At 46.2% G+C, this 21,589-nt stretch overlaps 1 protein-coding gene and 1 pseudogene across 1 annotated transcript; both read left to right on the top strand.

Moving 5' to 3' along the window:
* Positions 1-230: 230 nt before the first annotated feature.
* Positions 231-751, top strand: LOC133904475 (uncharacterized). The gene is made up of 3 exons (XM_062345994.1): positions 231-395; positions 512-643; positions 731-751. Exons 1-3 carry the CDS (start codon positions 231-233, stop codon positions 749-751), a joined length of 318 nt encoding a protein of 105 aa, XP_062201978.1.
* Positions 752-887: 136 nt separating this feature from the next.
* LOC133904474 (pre-mRNA-splicing factor SLU7-like) overlaps positions 888-21,589 on the top strand; it is a 41,169-nt pseudogene continuing 20,467 nt past the window's right edge.

Here is a 21,589-nt window from a genome sequence, read left to right as displayed (position 1 = left end):
CCACCAGAATGTACAGTAATATGAGTCTAGGTGAATAGTACCCTTCAATTATTTACTGTAGCGATTTAATATAGCAAAATAATGTAATGATTCTAATGTTCATGGAGCTATTGTAGTAAACAATCTAGTACGTCCGTTCCGAATCTAACGGTTTAGGAGGGCTAATATCATGACACTGCTCATCCGGTGACTTTGCTTCGGCAAAGTCAGATAATACGAATCTAGCAAGCATGGAGCTGGACTACTACAAGATCATAGGCGTGGACAAGGGTGGCATCGACGATGACCTCAAGAAGGCCTACCACAAGCTCGCCATGAAGTGGCACCCAGACAAGAACCCCAACAACAAGAAGGAGGCCGAGAACAAGTTCAAGCAAATCTCAGAGGCATATGAGGTAAGCATCCAAAGAAGATCTATTGCGGATTCATCTCATGACATGTTCAGTCAAATTCAGCAATGTCGTATGCGTGCCTGATGTTTCACGGTTGATTAGTGTTGCGTGACCCGCAGAAGTGTGCGGCGTATGACCAGTACGTCAAGGAGGGGCTGAAGGGTCAGGTGCCGCCACCAGGCACTGGCGGGGTGGGCCCTGGGGGGCACGACGTTCTTCTCCACCGGCGGCAACGGGCCGATGATGTTCCGGTTCAACCCGCGCAATGCGGAGGACATCTTCTTGCCTTTGCTTCACATCTCAGTATTAGCATTGTCGATTTGTTGTTGTTGTTTAAGATTTCAAATGAGTTTGAATAGAAAGCGCACTGGACGCCTTAAAACTGTTCAATTTGTTTGATTAGTCAGAGTTAGTCAGGATACATTCATCCACTTTCTGTCGATTTGTTGTTATACTTGTCATAGAATATTTCTACGAGGAGTCATATCTTAAGCGATGGAAAGGCATGCGCTAACAGTATCTTTCAAGTCCCGAGAGGATGATAGGAAGCAACTTGAATTGGAGGAAGCGCGAAAAGCTGGTCTTGCTCCTGCAGAGGTTGACGAAGATGGAAAGGAGATTAATCCTCACATGCCATTATATTGTTCAGAGTTTGAAGCATCAACGGAAATGGAAGTCAGATCCAAACTACACCAAGTCATGGTATGATAGAGGTGCAATAATTTTGCACGCCAATAAATACAGGAAAGGTGCTTGCGAAAAGTAAGTAAAATCTGTTGGTTTATTTTTTTAAAAAAACCCCTGCAAGAGGGTTGCCGCGGATATATTAGATGGAATAAAGAGAGGACAAAAAATAAACGTTTCATAACGTCCACAGTTCACTCCCATTTAGGATGAACTGCCTTTCAGGAACCCCTAAAACAACATAGGGTTAAGCCAGACTAAGCAACTATAACTTAAACTTAAACTATAAGCCCTTTGCAGTAAGCCAGACTAAGCAACTATAAACTTAAACTTAAACTATACATCAATGTCGTCTTTTATCCTGTGAGCGCCTTGCAGTGCTGATGAGTGATCTCCTTGGAAAGTTCTCCGGTTTCACTCTTTTCAGATATTCCACCAGAAATATATCACAGCTCCATCAAAAACCTTGCGATGTTGCTTATCAATTTCCAGCCGAGCCTTCTTCCACCATGATCTGATCGTTGTGGATTCGTGGAAGCCCGGCAGACCTGTGATCGAGAATTAGTTGGTGAGTATCAGCCATACCTGTTTCGTGAATGAGCAATCCTTGCACAAGTGCTTCAGCGTTTCATCCTGATTTAGGCATAGCTGGCAGTGTTGGTTACGAAAGAATTTTGTTTTGGAGGAGCACCCTTGCAAAGATTTTGTATTTTGGTTCACTTTTCGCCTTCCATACCGGTTCCATGGCAAATCGTTTGTAGGTACATACAAATTGAATTCTATCAGTGTAATAAGTAAGGAGGTGCCCCACGTGGCGGGTCTCGCGCCGCGAAGTGTCGGCGTGCAGCAGTTATTGTCAAGACCACAGCCACACCGTGCGATCAGGGCGAAGCTCGCGTGACCAACCCTTTGGTCGTGCAGCGAGGTCCTGCGACTAGCCCTTGCTGGCCGCAAAGCAAGTACCCACCTACCCGATTAAGTCTTATTTAATGCTGCCTACTCGAGTGTTTTTTCCTTCCCCAGGCACCTGTTTTCGGCGTGGCATGGTCGTGGGGCGGTGTGGAATTATAGTGACCTATCCTGTAGCATTAATACCGCAGAATGGTCTGACGGGTGAGCATGACGGTGTTTGGTGATGGTATGGGATGCGTAGGATGATCAGAGCAGGGCAGGCATGTCTATCATACGTTATGATGTGTTAGGGGTAGTTGGCTCCGTCATGGGTAGGTCTATCATAGGGTTTTGGCACGGTCTGATTATTTATGCATCTTTCCCTCCGATATATAAAGGGGTTGAGATCGTGTTTATGGGGGGGGGGGGTCATTCATTATGTAACAAGTTCACCCATTTCATAAGACAATACACAAGACGTAGGGCTATTATCTCACGGAAGGTATGAACCTGGATAAACCTCGATGTTCTTGAGTCCAGATTGATACACGCATATAGGAAAAATGCAGATCAACACGCACGTTGTCCAGTATACCCTAGATTATTACCAGGGATCACCCCCTCGATAGTTGGCGTGCTAGGTAGAGGCGTGTTTTTCACGTTTCTGCATGCATTGATACTATGGTTGTGCTACCTGTGACCAGATCCTCGACTGCTTCGGACTCCCGTTTTGAGGACCCCGGTATCGTAGGGTCTTTGTCATGGGATATGATCCAAACAAGCCTAGTGTTCTCCAAGCATGGGATACTGAATCGGAGCCCGAGGACTATGAGCCCGAGCAGGAGGTTTGCATGGTGGCCTATGCAGCAGGGGGCAACAACGACGCTCGTGTTGCAAGAACTGGAGGTGAACCCCAGGCCATAGGCTAAGAATGAAACCCAACCGACACCAGGCATAGGGGAGGTCCTACCTTGCCCCAGCAACAGCAACGTCGCTCGAAGGAGCACTCACGTGAAGAGGAGATCATGGCGGCATTCTCATCAAGGCCATCATGCCTCATGAGGAACACAAACACCAGGAGCTCCTCCCCTCGTGATGCTTCGCTGTTCCACGGTCAGCAGTTCAACTACGAGGCCATGACCCCCGCGTAGAACCTGCAGACTGCGCGGGTACTTCTCAGTGATCCACTCGTGGCGGTACCGAAAGGTTTACCGGTGGCACCATGGCTATGTGATCTCGCCCTCTTAGTAGAGACAACATGGCACCAGACCGTGGTAGTGGCTGCCCCATCCTTTGTAAGGAACGGTCGGGATCATGGCCGGTCGGGGTCACGATGGGCTTCGCTGTAGGAGGAAATCCACACTCCCTTGGCGACATGGAGTACGAGGTGACCTTCATCAAGCTGGGGCAGTCCGCCTGCTGACCTACGTGACTTGCTCCATCGCAGCGACCTCCATGTTGTAATCCGGGGCTAGAAGGCCATCCGGGAGCAGGAGGAATGTGCCCGCTGAGAGTGGGAGAATGGCAAGTGGCCCTATAACTTACCTTCCTCATGTAGGGAGGCATTGGTCTCCTCCATCCCATCACCTAGGCCGCGAGTGATGAGGACATCAACCCCGACACGGGAATGGCTACTCCAACTGAACCAGCACAGGCACCACCAGGACCACTCACTCGAGCTCGTGCACGTGAATTAAACTTCGTGATGATTTTGAAGAATGAAGGACCAGAAGTTTCCTAAGTGCATGCGCCATCTATGCTCATGATGAACCTGCCCAGAATAATGTCTAGGTGCTGGCCACCTATGTGTTTTTAGTTTTGTCAAGAAATAACCAGGAAGGTGCTGCGCCACCTAAATCAGGAAAGGGGATCAAGGAGATGGCGTGTGGCTGTTTGGGCGCCTATTCCCTGCCTTGTGGGCAGGCTGGGCGCCTACCTTCCTCACGCCTCCTCCCCCTATTTAGCCAGGGGCTGCGCCCCCTCTTTTGCTTGGGTTTTCTTTGATAAGTTTAGCCATTGTGCAAACGTCCTGTGCTGCAGTTGTGCTCAGCTGCCACCTGTGGACAGCCATTGTGAACCCCAATTCGTGAGCGATTGATATTCAGTTTTGCCTTCATCTTGTTCTTGCTTGTTCTTCGATTGCTTGCAGGAATAGAACCTCGTGTTCAGGTTGATCTTGCCACCAGCAAGGTCAATAACCATTTGGAGTTGGTTCAGCGATTGCTAAGGCGCCACGACCTGTTCGTTCGTAGTCGGATCGCGAGAGTCACCTCCTCCACAAATCGAAGTTATCCCTCTCACCGAAAGATCGGGCACTCCAGCTCCATCAAGTGGTATCAGATTACAGGTTGATTGGTGAGTTTTATCGAGTTTTATCCCTTTAGTTTGAGAGTTGTTCATCGTCCTATCGTCCACCAGAAAAGCTACAAAAAAAAAAATTCAGGTTAGAACCTTGTCCCCGAACCATTTGGCCTTGCACTTTCATTCAGTAATCTTGTGTTGTTGAATTTGCGTGCATTTGCGTCACTTGTTGCTGGTCGCTCCGTGTCTCCACTGTTCACCGCCGTTCTTCTTTCGTTCATCCATACCACGTTCTTCCCTCCCCCTGTTCCACCCAGATCAGAACCATCCCACCAAATCTGGTGCGTTTCCCCCCCCTCCTTGTTTTGGAAGTTAATTGCTGCTGTTGGTTTCCTGCCATTTGTGCTTGGTTCGTTTTGGAAAGCATATCTTGTGCGCCCCCCTGCTGGTTTCGTTTTGGCAAGTTTTGATCATTTCTGCTTGGAAATTTTGGGGCGCCTGATCTGGTTATCAAAAAAAAAAAAGGACAGAAGAAAAGGCACGGTGCAGAATCAAAAAAAAAAAGGGAAAGTGTAAGAAGTGCAATCGATTTGGTGCGCCCCATATCTTCATCCAGCATCTTTGTTTTTGGCAAGCAGAACCTCCATATTTGGTGCGCCCCAGCTTTCTAATTCAGGCTCTTCGATTTTGGAAGGCAGCAACATCCTAGCTTGTGCGCCCCCTTCCTAGTTCAGGGATTTGGTGCGCCCTCTCCACCTTTGCGCGCCTCCTTTGCCTCTATTCTGTTCGGTTTTTCACTTGGTTCCAGCAGCATTTGCTACGTGTTTGCACTCTTATTCAACTTTGCATTTGCTGATTGATTGTGCTAATCCTTGCTCCCACGTAAAACTTTCCTATAGCTCCACAAATCCCTACAGCGTGCAGGTTGTGTCCTCTGGCAATCGCTCTATCCAAGCTTCATCGGTTGCACCGCTGGTTGCAGGTCACCCCTGCTGGCTTGGTAAGAACGGGTAAGAACTTGATAACGGTTTTAGTTTGAGCGCCCTGTTCAGCAACCCATTCCACTAGCTGTAGGACATACTATTTTGTTCCTTGTTCTCTTGTTCTTTGCACTAACAATGGCAGGATCCTCGGGGGATCAAGCTGATGCGATCGCCATGCCACAGTCCCCTCGTACCAAGCGCATCATACAGCATTTTGAGCGACAAATGCGCCTCCAAGTTGATGGCCTCGCTGAAGACATTCACGTCACCAACGAGCGCCTTGGTCAGCTTGAAACAGCACAAATTGAAGCCGGTTCGGCGCTCCAGGAATTAAAAACCGCCCAAGCCACCACCAACACCAGCCTCGACACCATCATGACACGGCTTGAGGAGTTGTCCCAGCAGCTTGGTGAGGTACAGGGCGACACTGATTATGGTGGCGACACCGAGCATGACGCTCAGGACCGTCGTCGCCGGCGAGGACCTCGTCGTGTGGTACGTAACCAGGATGATTCTTTCTCTAAAATTAAACTCACTATACCTGAATTCAATGGTAAATATGATCCTGATGCTTATCTTGAGTGGGAACTTGCTGTTGATCAAAAATTTGCATGTCATGCTTTTCCTGCACAACATCAAGTTAGAGCTGCTACTAGTGAGTTTACCCATTTTGCTTCTATTTGGTGGCGCGAACATGGCAGCAAACATCCCACTGAAATTCCTACCACTTGGGATGCTTTAAAAGTTCTCATGCGCCACAGATTTGTTCCCTCATATTATGCTCGCGATATGCTTAATAAACTACAGCGTTTAAGGCAAGGTACAAACTCTGTTGAAGAGTACTATCAGGAGCTGCAAACTGTTATGCTTCGTTGTGGTTTAGTTGAGAACAATGATGCTGCTATGGCACGTTTTTTGGGTGGTTTAAACCGTGAAATTCAGGATGTGCTTGATTATAAGGAGTACAATAATATTACTCGTTTGTTCCATCTTGCTTGCAAAGCTGAACGTGAAGTGCAGGGACGACACGCGAGGACACATGCTAACTCTTTTGCAGGTCGCACCACGTCGTTCCACTCAGCCCCTAAGCCTGTGGCCGTGTCACACCCAGCAGCGCCATCTCCACCTAGCGGCACTCCGAGTGACAAGGCAGCAGCAAAAACTCCAGCGCCACATCAAGCAACAAAGGGCGCCTCTTCCTCTGGACGCACCAAGGACATTCAATGCCATCGCTGCAAAGGTTTTGGTCACGTGATACGGGACTGCCCCAACAAGCGCACGCTGATTATACGTGACAATGGTGAGTATTCTTCAGCTAGTGATTCCGAAGAAACCATATATGCTATGCTTGCCACTGACGTTGCAGGAACCGAAGAAGAACATGTGGCTGCCACTGACGCCGACAAGTATGAGAGTCTTGTTGTGCAGCGCGTTCTCAGCACGCAGGTTGCACAACCAGAGCACAACCAGCGCCACACCTTGTTCCACACCAAAGGCGTTGTGCAAGAACGATCTGTTCGCATCATTATTGACGGCGGCAGCTGCAACAACTTGGCAAGCACGGATCTGGTGGAGAAGTTGTTTCTCTCAACGCGCCCACACCCACACCCCTACCATATTCAATGGCTAAACCAGGGCGGCAAACTCAAGGTAACACGCTCGGTACGTGTTCATTTCTCTATGGGGTCCTATCATGATTATGCCGATTGCGATGTTGTTCCCATGGAAGCCTGTTCGTTGCTGCTCGGTAGGCCTTGGCAATATGATACGGATAGTTTACATCATGGTCGCACAAACCATTACTCTTTGATGTTTAAGGGCAAGAAAATAATTCTTCATCCAATGACCCCTGAACAGATTGTAAAAGATGACATCGCTAGAGCTAAACAACACCAGCAGCAACCGCACATACAAAACGAGATTAAACTGAAAGCTCCTGTTTTGCTAGCCACTAAATCTGATTTCGATGAAGTACGTGATGATAATCTGCCATGCTATGCGCTTGTATGCTCTCATGTGCTGTTTTCACTAGATGATGCGCCATCTTTGGACATACCCCCTGCTGTTACTAAGCTTTTGCAGGACTATGCCGATGTGTTTCCGAAGGAGTTACCACCAGGTCTTCCTCCCATTCGCGGCATTGAGCACCAGATCGACCTCATCCCAGGCGCCCAGCTTCCCAACCGCGCCCCGTACCGTACCAATCCCGCTGAAACAAAGGAGATTCAGCGCCAAGTCCAAGCGTTACTTGATAAGGGCTACATTCGTGAGTCTCTTAGCCCTTGCTCTGTTCCTGTTTTACTTGTTCCAAAGAAGGATGGTACCTGGCGCATGTGCGTAGATTGTCGCGCGATTAACAATATCACGATTCGTTATCGCTATCCTATACCTCGCCTTGATGATATGCTTGATGAGCTTAGCGGTGCTGTTATATTCTCCAAGGTCGATTTGCGTAGCGGGTACCACCAGATTAGAATGAAACTTGGGGATGAATGGAAAACGGCATTTAAAACAAAATTTGGCTTATATGAATGGTTAGTTATGCCGTTTGGATTGACTAATGCTCCCAGCACATTTATGCGCTTAATGAATGAAGTTTTGAGGCCGTTCATAGGACTGTTTGTGGTTGTTTATTTCGACGATATTCTGATTTACAGCAAGTCTATGGAAGAGAATTTGGAACATTTGCGTGCTGTTTTTGATGCTTTGCGCGCTGCCCGTTTATTTGGTAACTTGGAAAAGTGCAACTTCTGCACACAACGTGTGTCGTTTCTTGGCTATGTTGTTACTCCACAGGGCATTGAGGTGGACAGCAGCAAAATTGACGCCATCCAGAGCTGGCCCACGCCGACGACAGTTACGCAGATTCGGAGTTTTCTTGGGCTTGCAGGATTCTACCGACGGTTTGTGCGTGATTTCAGCTCCATTGCCGCCCCGTTGCATGAGCTCACCAAAAAGGGCATTCCTTTCTCTTGGGGTACGGCACAAGAAGAGGCATTCACCATCCTAAAAGATAAGTTGACACATGCCCCCTTACTACAGCTTCCTGATTTCAATAAGATGTTTGAACTTGAATGCGATGCTAGTGGTATTGGGTTGGGCGGTGTTTTGCTTCAAGAGGGAAAACCAGTGGCTTACTTTAGCGAAAAATTAAGCGGTGCTAGTCTGAATTATTCAACTTATGACAAAGAACTTTTCGCTTTGGTTCGCACTCTACAAACTTGGCAGCATTATTTATGGCCTCGCGAGTTTATTATTCATTCTGATCATGAGGCTTTAAAACATATTCGTAGCCAAACCAATCTGAACCGTCGGCATGCTAAGTGGGTAGAATTCATAGAGTCTTTTCCTTACATCATCAAACACAAGAACGGGAAAGACAACATTATTGCTGATGCTTTGTCGCGTAGATACACCATGCTGTTCCAGTTAGACTTTAAAATTTTTGGCTTACAAACTGTGAAAGAACAATACGCCGATGATCCTGATTTTAAGGCCATCATGATGCATTGCAAGGATGGTAAACCATGGGGTAAATTCCATGTAAACGATGGGTTCTTGTTCCGCGCTAACAAGCTATGTATTCCAGCAAGCTCGGTTCGTCTTTTGCTGTTGCAGGAAGCGCATGGTGGCGGCCTCATGGGACACTTTGGCGTCTACAAGACACAGGAGATTCTGGCCGCACACTTCTTTTGGCCCCAGATGCGCCGCGACGTGGAGCGCTTTGTTGCACGCTGCACCACGTGCCAGAAAGCTAAGTCACACCTGAACAACCACGGTTTGTATATGCCGTTACCTGTCCCTACTTCTCCTTGGCTCGATATTTCTATGGATTTTGTTTTGGGCTTACCTCGAACTAAGAAGGGGAGGGATAGTATCTTTGTGGTTGTTGATCGATTCTCTAAAATGGCTCACTTCATACCATGTCATAAAACTGATGATGCTAGCAGCGTTGCTGAATTGTTCTTTCGTGAGATTATTCGTTTACATGGTGTTCCAAATACAATAGTCTCAGATCGCGATGCTAAGTTCCTAAGTCATTTTTGGAGATCTCTTTGGAATAAACTAGGAACTAAATTGCTTTTCAGCACCACTTGTCACCCACAAACAGATGGGCAAACTGAGGTTGTGAACAGAACCTTATCTACCATGCTTAGGGCTGTGTTAGACAAGAATCTGAAACTTTGGGAGGATTGCTTGCCCCATGTCGAGTTTGCTTACAATCGTGCTACACATTCCTCCACGAAAATGTGCCCTTTTCAGGTTGTCTATGGTTACATTCCACGGGCGCCAATTGACTTGCTGTCCTTTGATCCTTTGAACGCCCAACATGTAGATGCTGTTGCACGTGTTAAACAAATGTTGGACATCCATGAGCAAACGCAGCAGAACATTGCGCACACTAATGCTAAAAATCAGGCTGTTGGTAGTAAAGGACGTAAACTTGTTACTTTTGAACCTGGTGACTTGGTTTGGTTGCATTTGCGCAAGGATCGCTTTCCTACTTTGCGCAGGTCTAAGCTGATGCCACGTGCTGCTGGTCCCTTCAAGGTGTTAAAGAAAATTAATGATAATGCTTATATACTTGACCTGCCTGCAGAATATGGTGTTTCCTCTAGTTTTAATGTTGCAGATTTGAAACCATATGCGGGCGAGGATGAGGAGCTGCCGTCGAGGACAACTTCGATTCAAGAAGGGGAGGATAATGAGGACATCAACCCCGACACGGGAATGGCTACTCCAACTGAACCAGCACAGGTGCCACCAGGACCACTCACTCGAGCTCGTGCACGTGAATTAAACTTCGTGATGATTTTGAAGAATGAAGGACCAGAAGTTTCCTAAGTGCATGCGCCATCTATGCTCATGATGAACCTGCCCAGAATAATGTCTAGGTGCTGGCCACCTATGTGTTTTTAGTTTTGTCAAGAAATAACCAGGAAGGTGCTGCGCCATCTAAATCAGGAAAGGGGATCAAGGAGATGGCGTGTGGCTGTTTGGGCGCCTATTCCCTGCCTTGTGGGCAGGCTGGGCGCCTACCTTCCTCACGCCTCCTCCCCCTATTTAGCCAGGGGCTGCGCCCCCTCTTTTGCTTGGGTTTTCTTTGATAAGTTTAGCCATTGTGCAAACGTCCTGTGCTGCAGTTGTGCTCAGCGGCCACCTGTGGACAGCCATTGTGAACCCCAATTCGTGAGCGATTGATATTCAGTTTTGCCTTCATCTTGTTCTTGCTTGTTCTTCGATTGCTTGCAGGAATAGAACCTCGTGTTCAGGTTGATCTTGCCACCAGCAAGGTCAATAACCATTTGGAGTTGGTTCAGCGATTGCTAAGGCGCCACGACCTGTTCGTTCGTAGTCGGATCGCGAGAGTCACCTCCTCCACAAATCGAAGTTATCCCTCTCACCGAAAGATCGGGCACTCCAGCTCCATCAGCGAGACCATTAGCTCTCCCCCTGATCTCATGCGGCCACCAATCAGTGAGCGGCTCCTCGTTATGGAACAAGGTGCAATGCTCTATCGGTTCGACTACAAGAGGTGCGCTGGCCAGACAAGTTCTAGCCAAAACTAGCCAAAAATATGATAGTTTGACCAACCTAGAGGACTTCCTGCAGATCTACACCACCATGGTGTAGGTCGTGGGAGGCAACGGGAAGGTCATGGCAAATTACTTCCTAACCTCCCTAACCCCATGGGATGAATCTACCCCACGGGTCGGTCTGGTCCTAGGAAGACATGTGCGACTAGTTCATCACCAACTTCAAAGGGACTACACCTGACCAAGGGTCGAGGATGACCTGTATTAGGTCAGGCAGTGGCATAGTGAGTCGTTGCGAGACTACATTTGGTGTTTCACCGAATGCCAGAACACCATTCCAAAGATTACGTGTGAGTCTATGGTTGTAGCGTTCTGGAGGGGATCAGAGACCAGAAGATGGTTGAAAAGCCAGCCACTAAGGAGGTCCGGAGCTCCACTCAGCTCTTTGAGCTCGCAGACAAATGCCTGCAAGCCGCTGGCTCAAGAGCGCCAGATCAGTGGGAAGTCTCAGCTACCCTCCGACCAGCCCGTCTCTTCCAAAGGAGTCAACCAGAAGGAGAAAAAAAACAAGCGCAAGGCTGGACCGCATGATGTCATGGCTATCGAGCAAACCAGCCAACTGCACCAATGCTTCGAGAATAAGGGCAGGAAGAAGGGCAGAGGCTACTACTTGATCCACCGCACCGACGCCCACGACTTGACCGAATGCAAGGTTGTGCAAGGCATTATCGACTAGGAGCTCGGGGAGTGCAAGCCCAAGCACAACAACGATGGTGAGGATGAGGCCAACCTCGACTAATTGTCTCTGGGATTCCAACAGGTGGAGTACATCATTCACCGTATCTTAGGGAGAGTCACGACATACTCCTCGGATAGGGAATATAAGTCGGTGTTCCGCGAGGTATGTGTGACCATGTCGGGTTCGAGTTCGTGACGGAAGTGGTCGGAGGTCCCCATCACGTTTAGCTAGTCCGACCACCCTACATGCGTCAAATTCCTTCGACGATACCCCTGTCGTGGTGGAGCCCACGATGCACAATGTGCATATGGGCCGCATACTAGTCGATGAGGGGAGTTCAATCAACCTCCTCTTCACTGATGCTCTAGACGCCCTGTAGATCCCAAGGAGTGCGTTGAAGCCATCTCCTCCCTTGGTTCTTCGACCAAGCCATTGGGGCAGATCGAACTACCCATCACATTTGGTTCAGCAAGCAACTTCAGGACCGAAATAGTCATGTTCGATGTGGCTAACTTTGGGACCGCATATAAGACGATCCTAGGTCAGTCAACGATGGCCCAGTTCATGGCCATCGCCCACTATGCATACCAAATAATCAAGATCCCAGGCCTTAAGGGAGCCATTACCATAGTGGGCAATCAGAAGATGGCCCTGCACTGTGATAAGAGGAGCCTCAATATGGTAGAGCTAACTCCTGGGTCACGACCCAGGGACATATGACCAAGTGGTCACCCAGAGAAGTTCAGCGTCATCACTGACCCTACCGATAGGCTCAAAGCAGTATTCCTAAATGATACCGACCCATCTAGGATGGTCCAAATAGGGGCCGCCTTGGACCCAAAATAGGAACTCACATTCATCACTTTCCTCCAGGCGAACACGGACGTCTTTTCCTGGAGTCTGTATGACATGCTCGGAGTCTTGAAGGTTTATCTAGCCCCTAAGTGTGATTTTGGTAATTAATGACAATACCTATAGACTAACAATTGTGTTGAGAAGGTGATGCATGGAAGATAAGCATGGATTCATTGACAAATGCCATGTGACCAAGATAGACGCATCTAGATGAATGAGCTCTAAATGATGCTCATGAGATGAAAGAGAAGCTCATGAAGATTGACAATAAGCGTGAAGGCTAAGTCACTTGTGGAGATTAAGTGACTAAAGGTATGAGATTGTTAATTAAGTTTTATGAACTAACCCATGTGCTATGTGCTTGAGAGTGACTGGGGTTAGGTTCCACATGAAGATTGATAATAAAGAATGAAGGTCTAATCACTTGTGGAGATTAAGTGACTTAGGGTATAAAGTTGTCAGTTTGGTTTTATGGACTAACCCATATATTTTGTGCTTGAGAGTGAGTTGGGGTTAGGTTCTATAAGAAGCATGAGTTGAATGAAGATATTCAATATGCCAAGTTGGTAGAGCAAGATCAAGACAAGCTTAGTAGACAACTTATACGCTTGATGCTTGTGGTTCATGCTTGGTGGTGAACCAAATGAATATGACATGAAAAGAGAAGTCTTCCATGCTTGGTGCATGAGAAGCAATCAAGTGAACTTCATCAAGCTTCAAAAAGATCAAGAGAGGATCGAGATGGGAAGCGAGGATGATCATCATCATCAAGAGAAGAGGAGTTGATGATGAGCCTTGAAGAGCTATGACGCGCATCGGGGTTTGGATGATGTGTTCGTCAAGTCTGATGGGATGTCTCAAGGCAAAGGTATAACTAGAATAGGTTTTCTAGTTTTTCGATCTCAAGGAGTTTGGTGGGAGATCGGATTATATGATCGATAGCCATACTATTAAGAGGGACTGCTGAAAGCGTTGCTTGATTGTTGTGTCAAGTGCTCAATGTGCTTAGTGCGGGATGGCTTTGTGTTGAGAGTTCGTCTTTGGAGTCTGGTGTATCTAAAATGTGTTTTAGATTTAACCTTTTGAGTTGTTGGCCTTAGTGTGAAAAGTGGTTGTAGCCAAGCCTTAGTGGTACTTGGCATGTTCCATGTGGTACATAGTTTAATCTTAGGAGATTAAGTTTGTACAATGGGTGTAAGTGTTCCAGGCAGAGCTTCTCTGAAAAGCTATACAGAATTAAGTTGTCCCAAACAGGGCCATAGTTTATGCAAACTTGGCCACAAGAGCATGAGAAGAGCCACAAAAAATGATATCATCCATGTATATTTGAACAAGTAGGAAGTCATTGTCATGCCTAATGGTGAATAAAGTTCGACCCCATCAGATACCCATGCTTTAACAAGGACTTAAGCCTATCATACCAAGCACTAGGTGCCTGCTTAAGCCATACAAAGTTTTCTGAAGTTTGTATACTCTATGTGGGTATTTGGGGTGCTCAAAGCTGGGGGGTTTCTTGACATAGACCTCTTCCTCCATAAACCCATTTAGGAAAGCACTTTTGATATTCATTTGGTATAACTTAAAACCTTAAGACGTTCTAGAAGCAAGGAATATCCTAATGGCTTCTAGTCTAGCTACTAGTGCAAAGGTCTCTCTAAAGTCTATCCCCTCTATTTGAGTGAAACCTTGAGCCACAAGTCTAACCTTTTCTCACTAAAGATCCATCCTCCTCTTGTTTGTTTTTGAAAACTCATTTGGTGTCTATGGTGTGAACATTTCGGGGTGGCTCTACAAGGACTCAAACTTGGTTTTTATTAAATTTTTCTAGTTCTTCATGCATGGCATTGACCCAATTTGAATAAGAAAGAGAGTGTTCAACATCATGGGGCTAAAATGAAGCAATAGATGCAGAATCAGTAAAATGAGCATGATGAACAGATTTGGATCTTATTACCCTCTCACCTAGGTTGTCGATCATCTATTAAGGGGGATGTATCCGCTGAATGTGCCCAGGGGCCTCACATTGTGAGACCACCTCCCCCTCAAATGTAGCTGGTGTAGGCTCGAAAGTAGCTGAAGTGGAAGTAAAGGCTGCAGGACCTTCTGCTAGTGTAGAAGAAGCAGGAGCCAGCTCGGGAACAAGTGTGATGGAAGAAAGTAGTGAATTATCCTCATCATTACTAAGGGCTGGAAGGTCTTCATCTACGAAGATGCTTTCGCCAATCTCATTATCACCTGCACACTCGAAAGTAGAACAAGCACACGGGGTTGATTAATCAAAAGTCACATCAGAGGATTCCATGATAGTGTTAGTGTCAAGATTATAAACCCTGTAAGAATGACCATGAAGAGAATACCCTAAGAATATCCTATCGGAAGAACGCGACTTGAACTTGACAAGATTGCCACACTTTGGGATGAAGCACTGGCAACAAAAAACTCTCAAGTGAGAAACCTTCGGCTTCCTCCCAAAGCACAACTCATAAGAAGTCATATTCAAGATCGAGCGTAAGAAAATCCGATTGGAGATGTAGCACGCTGTGCTAATGGTCTCTGCCCAAAACTTCCTAGGAGTCCTATTAGTGCTGACAATTAGACCCATGGACTTAGGTACCCGTGAGTTTTGTGCCCAACGGGTCTGGGTTCGGATCCAAATTTTCGCCCATGGGTCTGGCAGGTCAGGTACCTAAAATGGGCTGGGTTGGGCTCAGGTTTCTGAATTCGCCTGCGGGTTGGGTACCCATAAAATCTTGTACGAGTTATTTAATTTTCACTTTCCACCAGTCCATTCAATCCATTTACCAGCCCAACTTTCCATATATCCTTTCTCCATCACTCCTCTCTTTCACTGGCCAGTGTGTGGAAGCCTAACAGGCCAACACTCCTCTCTATCTCTCCATCTCTCTCTCTCTCTCTCTCTCTCTCTCTCTCTCTCTCTCTGTACCAGTGTTGATCGCCTGCTACTGCCGCTCTGAGGGTGCCCCGCCCACTCCCTAGCGTTGCCCTGCCCCTTCCCCCATGCCTCCCCGCACTAGCCTACCCCCTCCCCGGCACCGCCTGGCCACACCGGCCCACTACCACCGCTCTACTGGTGCCCCGCCCCTCCCCGTCGCTTCCCAGCCACACCTGCCCACTGTCACCGCTCTGCCATTGTTGGCTGCCCAGCCCCCTCCTAGGCACCATCACACCCTGGCCTGCCCCTCCCCAGCACCTCCCCATCCTGGCTTGGCCCCTCCCCAGCGTCATTCATCCACGCCAACCCGCTGTCGCCGCTCCAACCCCTCCCCGGCGCCACCCCGCTCCAGAGTCGCCCCACCTCGCCTGACTGCATCGACCTACCGCTGCCCCGCTCTGCCCAACCATGCCGCCCCGCTTCCCTGCCCTACCCGATGGGCGCTTGAAACCCGACGGGCACCCGTCAGGTTAGGGTTTGAGTTAGTATTTTAGCCTGTTTGGGCATTCGGGTTTGTCCTAGCTATCTCCACTGAAGTTTGATTCTTTCTTTCAACCACGCCATTTTGCTAAGGAACACATGGGGCAAAAAATTGATACTCAATGCCATGTTCAAGACAAAAAGCATCAAAGAGATAGTTCTTTGAACAATCTCAAAGCTAAGCTCTTTGAATTCGGTGTCATTATCACTGTGAATTACTTTCAATGCACCAGGGAGTTTTTTGAACAATCTTAAAGCTAAGCTCTGAAAGTGTGAGAACACTTCATCCTTGCTCACAAGAAAGAAGACCCAAGAGTAGCGAGAGTAGTCATCAACAATGACAAGTACATACCACTTCCCACCCATCAAACAAACCCGGGAAGGACCAACAGTGTCCATATGGAGAAGTTCTCCTGGTCGTTCAGTCATCATCAGATTGACTGGTGGGTGAGAGGAGGCAACCATCTTGTCATGCCGACAAGGAGCACAAACAAGATTCTTCGCAAACTTGAGCCTAGGTAATCCTCGGATCAAGCCTAGGGCACTCAGACGAGTGAGCAAATCAAAACTCATGTGCCCTAATCTCTTATGCCACATCCAAAGCTCAGAAGAGAGTTGAACAATCAGACATCGAGAAGAACCAAAAGACTTATAAAAATTAGCTCCAAAAATTCTACCAACTCTAGAAATCTGACAAAATAAAGTGCCCGAGGAATCAAGAACTAGAGAAGCATTGTGCTTGAAACGCACTTCCAAACCCTCATCAAACAACTGAGATACAGAAAGCAAGTTGTATCCTAGATGCTCTACCAAAGCCACATCCTTGAGAGTGAAATTCTCACTCCCTCTTACCATACCTTTGGCCTTCACTCTACCTTTTTTTTGTCATTCCTGAATGTGATGTACTTATATTGCTTAGTCGGGGTGAGGCTAGAAAACCATGATGCATCTCTTGTCCTATGGCGCGAACAACCGGAGTCGATGAACCACTTGTTCTCCAGGCCTCTGCCTATCACCTACATATAAGAATAATAATAGGTGGATGGCCCAGTACTAGGGTTAGACAAAAAATCTCTTAGGAATTCAGTACTAGGTCATCTGCCCTGAAGTAGTAGAAGCAGGTGCATGTAAATCAATACTAGTGCGCTGAGGGTGAGTTCTCCAACAGGGAAACCGTGGTCCGCCAAAGCGCTGCAACTCAAATCCTCTTAAATGTGAACCAAAACCATATGAATGATGGTAAGATCCATGTCGAGTAACACCTCTAGGAGGAAACTAATAAGCACTGAAACCTCATGAGTAAGAGCGAGAAAAATGCTCATGTATACCAAAAGAGGGGAGGTACATGTCCCGAGTACTCCACTCCCACTCACACCGCTCATCCCTTCTACGGCGAAAGCAAAACCCAACTAGGTGACCCTCTCTCTAGCAGTAGGTGCAGTGGTAGCGTCTCTGAGAAGCTGGACTGTCGGTCACTCTAGGTTCTTTCACAGAGACTTTCATCTTTGGCTATGGTGCTCTCTTGGGTTGTGGCGTGGATTTCTTGTTTGTGGGCTGTGGTGTGAGTTTCTTCTTCGTGAGTTGTGGTGTGATATTGATCTTGGATTTCTCAGCCTCAAGGGTAGTAGGTGTGGTGAAAACAATCTTTACATCCCCATTGTAATCCACCATTTCAAAACTCCACCCCAAAGTTAAACCCATCTTACCTACGCATATTTTGGTCTTAGCCAAAATCAAGTTCATCTTGCCCTTGCCTTCTGAGTATTTCTCCACAAGAGAAATAAGATACTCATTCTCGGCCATGAGCTTTTCCACTTGCCCTCTAACCCAGCTGGTCCTTAAGGATGATACAGGTGGAATAGTTTGGCTGTATATCCTTAGAACACTCATCACTCTCCAATCTAGACTCTAGCTCCTTTATACGCTTGGCTTTCACATCAACATCCTTTGAGAGTAAAGGGTAATTCTTTCAAGCACCTAAGAGAGTAGGTCTAACTCCTCCTCAAGAAGCTTCTTCTCGGCAGTCTCAAGCCGACTGACGACTTAAACATGAAGAGTCTGAAGCTCAGCAAGCTCACTCATGACCATAAGACAACTATCACACTCCTTATCCTTGGACCTAGAACTAAGCAACTCAAGCTAAGAAGATGAGCATTATATCCTAGACTTGAGTTCCTTGACTTCACGAACTACTTTCTAGAGCAATCTATCCTAGCTAACAAGCGCATCATTCAAGGTATTGACCTGGACAGAAAGCTGGTCGTATGAGGGTGATACCTCAGAAGAATCAAGCTCGAGGTCGCTGTTGTTGTTGTCCACCAGAAGCAAATGCTGGTTAAGTCCTTGTTCTTATTCTTATTCTTCATGGGTAGCTCCTCATCCTCCAAGCTTTCCTCCTCGCTTGAGGAAGTGTCAACGTCACTAAGCACCATCACAAAAACTCGAGATGCAACCTTGGCCACCTTTTTGGCCAACTTATCGTGGTTCTTGAAGAAGGGCTTCTTGTTTTCCTTGTGCTTGTCATGGTCGTGGCCGCAATCTTCCTTCTTCTTAAGCTTTGGGCAATCCGCCTTGAAATCAATGGTATTACCACACTCATAACAAGCAAGAGAACTACCTCTCCTCTGGTCCCTTCTGTTATTGTAGAAGTGGGTGAACTTCTTCACAATCAAAGCAAGATCTTCATCATCAAGTGTGTCCACCTGCTCCTCTTTGATAGAAACCAAAGAAGACAAAGCAAAGCCACTAGGTGAAGGGTTAGCACAAGAAAATCCAACTCCAATAGGACTACCACCACTAGGTTCTGAAACCAACGCCATGTTCTAAGGCAAAGGGTTTCCTAGGCCTATTCTTGTCGTCTTGGCTATCTCGGTGGATTTGAGCTTACTGAAGAGTTCATCATATATCAACGTGTCATAACTAGATGACTCTTCAATGCTCGTGATCTTTACTTCCCATATGCTACGGTCAAGAGCATAGAGAAGCTTGATCTCCCTCTCATGGTCAGAGTAGTGCAAAACTCTTGTTGATCTAAGATTGCTAATAATCCTATCAAATCAATCAAACATAGCATCCAATGACTCTCTAGGGCCTTGCACGGACATCCGATATTCATGGTTATATGTGCTTTGGCGCTGAGCCTTGATTTGGTTAGTGCCCTCATGAAAGACACTAAGAGTGGACCAAATCTTATGAGCGGTACAGAGGTGTTGGACTCTGTCAAATGCATTACGACTCAGCTGGTGAACAATATATCTTGAGCTTTGTTGTTGTCATCATATTGTTCAATTTAGGCTTTAGAAGTACTAGCAACAGAATTCTCATAGTCGGAGTCTACAACCTCCCATATTGCACTTCCTTGGCTCAGAAGATAAGCCTCAATGTGCACCTTCCAATAAGAAAAGTCATGACCTTCAAATAGCAGAATCTTCCTATATCTCTCCATTGTCGCCTTCGGATCACAAAGCCGGTTAAGCTCAACAAGTGATCAAATTGACTCTAATATCAATTGTAGGATCGAGAACGACAACTAGAGAAAGGGGTGAATAGGTGCCTCATAAATTTGTTTGATGGCCTTCGCCTATTCTAGTCATCCAACGCACCTCAAAACAAAGCGGAAACAAAAACTGGAGAGAACCTAGTTGTTATGAAAAAACTCCAAGCATGGCTCTCATGGGTGTAAATTGATGCGCGTTTGCCCGATCTTTTGAAAGGTAATATGATCAGTTGATTAGTGGAGTTTCGGCGTTGATGATCAAAAGGCTCTAAACAGAACAGATCGAGAACCCTCGCAACCACTACACAACTATTCCATAGTTATCAACTGTGCCAATACGCGGTTGATCTCTCCAATAAGGCTTTTCCTGCAAGCGAATCGGGAACACAAGCAAGAACAGGTAGATGCAATCTAAATATTGCTAACTACCAATGAAGTACTCGAGTTGGGGTTCTACAAACCGAACAAGCGACGAAACTGTATAAAACAAAATAATCTAAGCAAAACTCAAGCCTAAACTATGATGGCTATTGTGTATATATAGGGGGAACGAGGAGGTTGACCTAGGGTTGTGCAGCCATGGAAAGAGGGGTGCACAACCTGGACTCCGACCCCGACACGATTACAATACCTAACTAGGTCCAAAACGGTGGTGCATCATCTTATTTCTTTGACTCTAACTAAACTATAAGGAATATTTGGTCGAGCTCATATCCATTGGAAAGGGCTCGTTGTAAGTTTTCTAAAATGTCCAGGATTGCCTAAAACGGACTTTGTATGATAGAGTTATACCCGTTTTACTGATGTGTTATCCTGCAACACGACCATGACTTCGACCACGACCACGACTAGAGCTTAGCCTCGAGTCCGGGTAGACTTGGCCTTCGAGGGGTAATATCTGGGTAAGGTTGTGGTGGTTCTCCCATATTCCTAAGTGACAAAACAACATAAAACTTAGTAGTATTTTATTCTCTACGAAGAAAATATGAACAATAAGGAACGAATTCACCATGTGTGTATCCAAGGGAGCCATGGGCGCATCATCCTCCCCTTCTTTACAATAAACCATCCTCGATTTTCGTATAGCATTATCTTGCCCATAAATTTCTACACAAAGTAAAATACGCAAGGACCTCTCGTTATGTAATATCATAAGTTCTTTATCAAACAATTGTAATTCTATTTGAAACGATTGTACCTGATCATCATTGGCCAGTAAACATCTTTGGTACAATGTATGCATGTATCACTTCTTTCTCCCCTTCTTTGAAAGAAGTGATATTTTCTTGCTCCCCTTCTTTAAAAGAAGTGATATTTTCTTGCTTACTAGCAATGCATTGATAACGTTTAATTTCAGAACAACTTTTCATTTGTAAAACAGAGTTAACACGTTCATTCACAAGTTGTGGTTGTGATATAAGTGAAGCATTACTACACAACTCTTCTTTATCACAAGGAACAACAAACAAATTATCTTGTAACAAAGATAAAACAACAATATTGTCCACTAATGGTTGCTTTGCAATAGCATGTGTAGTGGGCAATTTCAACTCATCAAAGTATTCCTCACCTTGTGTGAGTGTAGCACCATGTTTATTACCTTTGTTTTCTTCCTCAGTTGATATAGGTGCATTAGCATTTATACCTCTTTGTAACATGCATGGAGCAGCAGGTGTCTCCTCTTTCTCCTTGCTATTCTTCTTATTTTCCTTCTCTTGTTTGTTCGCTTTTTCCTGCAAAATATTAGTCACAGGTGGAGGGGCAACAAGGGTTTACTCCTCTGAAAGATGCACTTCTTCTTTACAAATAGATGTTTGAGATTGAGTAATAAATATTTCTCTCATAAGAATTTTCATCTCTTTCCAAGTTCGTGGAGCCTTTTTAGATGCACACAAATTCTTCCACTAAATGGATGCACAACTAGTTAAAACACAAGCGGCATTCCTAATCTTCCTCTTTTCACACATTTGGCATTGGGCAAACATTTTATCTATCGTTATTTCCCAATCAATGTACTCCTCGGCACCAAAACCATCATAAGAAGGAGGTGCGGAAAGGATATTGCGACATATGGGAGAAGATGTGGTGGGGCTTTCAAGCAACTTCTTCTCCTCTTCATCCATTACTTTGTTGATTTTGCTATCTTGCAAAAGGTTAGTGGTAGCAGGAGATAAAGAACTAGAAATATCCTCCGTTGTAGCTAAGGATTTTTCGCATTTCAAAGCATAGCATGGCAGCTCATTATCAACAATTTCAGCAAGGTCAGATTTGGTGGTAA

The sequence above is a fragment of the Phragmites australis genome, chromosome 22, assembly GCF_958298935.1.
Source record: "Phragmites australis chromosome 22, lpPhrAust1.1, whole genome shotgun sequence".
Taxonomy (NCBI): domain Eukaryota; kingdom Viridiplantae; phylum Streptophyta; class Magnoliopsida; order Poales; family Poaceae; genus Phragmites; species Phragmites australis.
This window is presented reverse-complemented; position numbering and strand designations above follow the sequence as displayed.